The sequence below is a fragment of the Mastomys coucha genome, unplaced genomic scaffold, assembly GCF_008632895.1.
Source record: "Mastomys coucha isolate ucsf_1 unplaced genomic scaffold, UCSF_Mcou_1 pScaffold18, whole genome shotgun sequence".
In the NCBI taxonomy this organism is placed as follows: Eukaryota; Metazoa; Chordata; class Mammalia; order Rodentia; family Muridae; genus Mastomys; species Mastomys coucha.
In genome coordinates this window covers 67,848,837-67,854,073 of record NW_022196900.1, presented here as the reverse complement: position 1 = coordinate 67,854,073, position 5,237 = coordinate 67,848,837, and the positions used below count along the sequence as shown (strand labels likewise).

Genomic DNA, 5,237 nt, shown 5'->3' with positions numbered 1-5,237 from the left:
AAAAAAAAAAAAAAAAGGAAAAATGAAATCATGAAATATGCAGGGAAATGGATAAAACTAGGGGGGAAAAAAAATCACTGTGAGTAAAATAACCCAGATCTAGAAAAACAAACATTGCATGTTCCCACTCATGTGAAGTTTCTTAGGCTCAAATCTTCAGATGTGAACATATAATCTGGGGTAACTCCAGAAGTTAGGAATGTAAAAAGGGACCATGGGGAGAAGAGAGTAGCAGAGAGAAAAAGCAGAGTACAAGTGATTTTTTAAAAATGGGAGTAGTAATTTTAATTACAGAATGGGAGGGAAAATAGTTCAGAAAAAGGAGAAAGAAGAATAAGCTAAAAATAAGGATGTATGAAAAAGTCATAGGAAGCATTATCTATCTTCCTAAAATTGCATATAATACATATATGTTTAAATGCTCCCTATTGAGTTGCTAGTCAGGGTTATCCAAGAGATATCTAAAACACAGGCTATTAATGTTGCCCTTGGTTATCTCCCTGGGGTTGCCATTAACTTCCTACTGCTTAAGACACCATGTTCTTCTAACTCAGGACCTGGAAATCCACTCCAGTTCTGACCAAAAAGGTCCAAGCAAGCTTCCAAGGGAGGGAAAGCAGGCAATATTCCTATTTGGCTATGGATGCCTATGAACTAATATAGTGAGTGACCAGCATGTCACTGTATCAAGGCACAATAGCATACCTTTGCAGTAACCAATGTTTCTCTAATCAGACTGATGGCCAGCTCAACAAGAAAGAAGCCATACCCGGCAATGGAAACTTAGCCAACTATCCAGAGCCAGTGATTCATGGATCTTGGAGAACCCATTCACTTAACCAGCATAGTTCCTAAGTACATTCTAAATGCCCTTCTACCCAGAAAAGGTGTAGATAGGACTTACTCCCCATCTTTGTAATAGATGGAGATCATAAATAAATAAATAAATAAATAAATATAAAACACAACCAATAAAATGCAGAGAACAAGTAACCATGTGAATGAAGCCCAATCATAACTTCTACCTACAACACATCTCCTGAACCTAAGGCTCAGAAATCATAGCAGAAGAGGAGACAGGAAGATTTTAGGACCCATGGAGTAGAACATTTCTTAGAAATGACAGGGAAGAGATACCCATAAAAATCTCATCAACATGGATGCCGAAATAAGACCTAAACAAGGACTATATCAATAGATACTCTAACATAAAAGGGGAAAATTTCATGGGACCTTAACCCTAGGAGGAGGATCACAGGCAACTAAGGAATACTAAGAACAGGAGAAATAGTCTTCCCTAGAGAAGAGTCACCAAATTGATTATCTAATATCAACTGATAGGTTCAGAAATCATATAAATACAAGTAACTTTATATAAATTGAGTAGGTTGATTTATATATTTAGGAATATTCATATATATAAACATGTACATAAACAATGATTAAAGAAATAGATATCACCATTTTGTGGAAAGAACAGGGGTACATGGAAGAGTGGGAGTAAAGAGAAGAGAGAAAAGGATATAGTTATATTTTAATATAAATATATACATTTAAAATATAAAAGTAATTTTTAAGTAAAAAATTAAAAGCGCAACTTTAGCTGGCTGGGCCTAAAAGAAAAACTTACCAATGTGTTATATAAACTGATATCACCTTCTAGTCCACTTCTCCTGTGTTCAAATTTTACAATAGGCACTTTGGCAGTAGTTATAGGCAGAATGTTTCTTAAACCTGAGGGTTGGGGAACAAAAACTTAAGAAAGCTAAATAATTTTTACAATGCTAGAAAGTCTTCTTTTTTTGTAATAAAGATATAAAATTTTACCTGGATGCCTCTTAAGAATTTTTGCCAAATTTTCAATTATTTCCTTACAATTTAATTTCTGTAAATGAATAAATAAGAATTAAATTTGTCCTACTGTAAATTCTACTTTAACCAAAGCATTTAATACTAGCACTTAAAATTTCTAATCATACTGAGCTATATACTTGTGTACTAAGTAAGAGTTCAAAGACCCATATCATTAGTATAAACTTGGAGCCTGGTAGAAATGCAGAAGCTCAGGCCCTTTTCCACTCTAAGTAATTATAAGTATATTCCAGAAAGATCCCAAGGTTATTCACACAGAGAGTGAAATCTAAAAAGCATGAAAAGAATAACATGATTTTCAATATCTGAATATGTTTTTTATTTAAGGTTATCTGATATCCATTATTTTGGTTTTAAATGAGTAGATTTATTAAGAATATAGTAAGTGGGAGTAAGAGAATAATATAGTAAGCAACCAACTAAATAAATAATATTAAGAAGAAGAAGAGTGTTGTATCAGACATATAATCCATCAGGTACTACCGGAGAAGCTAGGGTAATCAAAACAGCAGGACCCTTTGAAAGAGAATCTCAGGCAGAACATCTCAGCAGTTTACTTACTGTTTTACTGCTTTAGTCCTGGTCCTATTTATTTAATAAACTCTATCATTCAAAACAAAACAACAACAACAACAAATAGGACAGCTATTGTAGGTTATTCTCTATATAACATAACTGGTGTAGTTGTGGGAGTTATAAGATGCTAGTCTGCTGAAAGTTACAGAACAGAAGACTGCAATGATAAAGAACAAAGGCACTGAATTTAGACAAACCTATTAACTATCTGCATGACTGATCCTTGGAATTCCCCAGCATCACATTGCTACTGTATAAAACCAAGATAATAAGACTCTGCTCTGCAAAGTTGCTGGAGAAGTACATAAAACCTGTTATAACGCATTCAGTAGTGCAGCCAGTGGTGGCGGATGCTTTAATCCCAGAGAAGCAGAGGCAGACAGATCTCTGAATGTGAGGCCAGACTGGTACCACTACATAGCTCCAGAGCAGACAGGGCTACTGAGAAACCTGTCACGAATAACAAAAAAACAAACAAGCAAAACAGCATTCAACAGCAAGCCAGTTTAATGCTAGATAAGCACTTCTTTTTAGCTGTTTTATCATCATCATTATTGTTGTCATCTTCATCATCATTACATACTCTGTAGGTTTTGTTAAATTTTGTGGTTTTGAGACAAGGTCTCTCTACATAAACCTGGCTATCCTGGAAAACTAATGTAAACCAGGCTAGCCTCAACCTCAGAGATCCTTCTGCCTTTCCTCTCCCTGGAAGTGCTGCAGGTACCCTGCCTCAAGTATATAAACATAATCCTATTACTACAGCACCAACTTACTCTAGGAAATTCATCCCTCTGCAAATTTAACTGTTTGGTTTTTTTTTTTTTTTTAAAGCAGAGACAGTAAAATTGGTATTGCAATAAAAAAGCAAAATAGAACATACAGAATAATGGTTTAATAAATTAACTGTATTAAGCTAAAGACTATTAAAATATATCAATCCCAAACATCATTATCAAACCACTTTTATACATATTCAACATATATCCCTTCATTACAAGACAGAGTATATGCAGCTAAATCTGGGGATTTCAAAGGAATCATTACTTACTAATTCACATACACTAAATGAGAGGTAACTGCTCCTTACCGTGTAAAATATACAATTCTGATAAAGTTCTGTTTTTGGTTTTTCAAGAAAGGGTTTCTCTGTATAGCCCTGGCTGTCCCGGAACTCACTCTGTAGACCAGGCTGGCCTCGAACTCAGAAATCCGCCTGCCTCTGCCTCCCAAGTGCTGGGATTAAAGGCGTGTGCCACCACCCCTCGGCTCAACTCTGATCAAGTTTTAAAGATTTAATAATAGCTCATACAGAATAAAGTATTTTATTCTTTATGATTGTGTTCAACTTCCCAACACATATATAATTAAAGTCTAAATGTTAAAGTTAATAAAGATATCTAAATCTCTCCTTCCTAGTCCCAAAGTTTTTGTTCTCAGACACTGTGCACCCATAATAATAATTATAACAATTATAATTATAATAGTTTTTAAAATGACTATCAAAGATTAGAGTCAGAAAAAAAAGATATACAAGACATAATAACTGCCATCTTCACTCCAGGCCTACTAATTTTAAAACCATTTTCTGTAAGAACTGCCTCAGGAACACAGCTGTACTATTCTGCTGGACTCTTTCCTTTAAGATTTATGTTTTAATCACGTGTATATGAGTATGGATGCTGAGTATGCATGTGCATGTGCTACACTTTTCACTGCTCAGCAATCTCTCCACTTTATCAATTATTTTTTAACAATAAGTATATTGATACTATTAGAGATGACAAAAAGGTTTGGCCTTCTTCCAATCTTACAAATGGTACCCAATTTTGAAACATAAATACCAAGAGCAGGACTGGGAATATGGCTCAGGTACAGAATGCTCAACTAGCATACACACAGTTCTGGGTTTAATCTATAGGAATACGCAGGACTAGGAGTCAGGAGGATAAGAAGTTATAGACCAGATATGATACCCTATCATAATATAGTGAGCAATAACATAGCAGATTATAGTACAGCACAACATAGATAAAAATGAAATCAAAATAAATAGCTAGTGTACTGGCAGTATTGTAAGCACTGAGTTTTATCTAAGAAAATAGATGCATTGGACAAAGAGCTCTACAAAGGTCCACTCCTTTTCTGATTGCTCCAACAACGGCCTGAAACACTTATTCCCCACCCAGTTAGTCCCTTCCTTCACTGGAGTTTAGACACTCTCATTCTCATGACCAAAGCCTGGAATCTGAAGAAGAAAGTTTGCCCATCCCCACTGCTGAGACTCTTGCATTGGAGAAAATGTCTGTTTCCACCTCAAGGATATTCAGAGAGCTTTCAATATCAGAAAGTAGTGGTTAGGTTCTATTACGATTAATACTATATTCAATTATATTATGGGCTGAAAAACATTACAAAAAGGCAGTGAGATATAATAGAAAAAGCATAAAACCCATGACTACACAGCCCTAGAAACAAATGCTGGCCCACATTTACAAGGTGAGTGACATGAAGTTAAATAAACTAGTTTGTCTTTTCTCTTTCTTTATTTTCTATCTATCTCTTTCTTTTATTCTTTCTTTTGTTGTTGTTGTTGTTGTTAATGTTTATAGAAGTGGGAACATCACAGCACATATGGAGGTCAGAGAACCTACTAAAGCTACTTCCCTTCTTCTACCATGTGGATCCCAGGATCAAATATAAATTGTCACGCTTAGAAACAAGCATCTTGGGCTGGAGAGATGGCTCAGAGGTTAAGAGCACTGACTGCTCTTCTGAAGGTCCTGAGT

General features: G+C 35.2%; 1 protein-coding gene across 4 annotated transcripts in view; it reads right to left on the bottom strand.

Moving 5' to 3' along the window:
- The window catches only part of Tut4 (terminal uridylyl transferase 4), an 86,652-nt gene that overhangs the window by 19,746 nt on the left and 61,669 nt on the right, over positions 1 to 5,237 (bottom strand). For all 4 annotated transcript variants that reach the window (XM_031378126.1, XM_031378127.1, XM_031378129.1 and 1 more), the window contains exons 17-18: positions 1,828 to 1,885; positions 1,631 to 1,734 (exon numbers count right to left, since the gene is read on the bottom strand). In XM_031378126.1, coding sequence (XP_031233986.1) covers positions 1,631 to 1,734; positions 1,828 to 1,885 — 162 coding nt within the window. The remainder of the gene's footprint in view (positions 1 to 1,630; positions 1,735 to 1,827; positions 1,886 to 5,237) is intronic.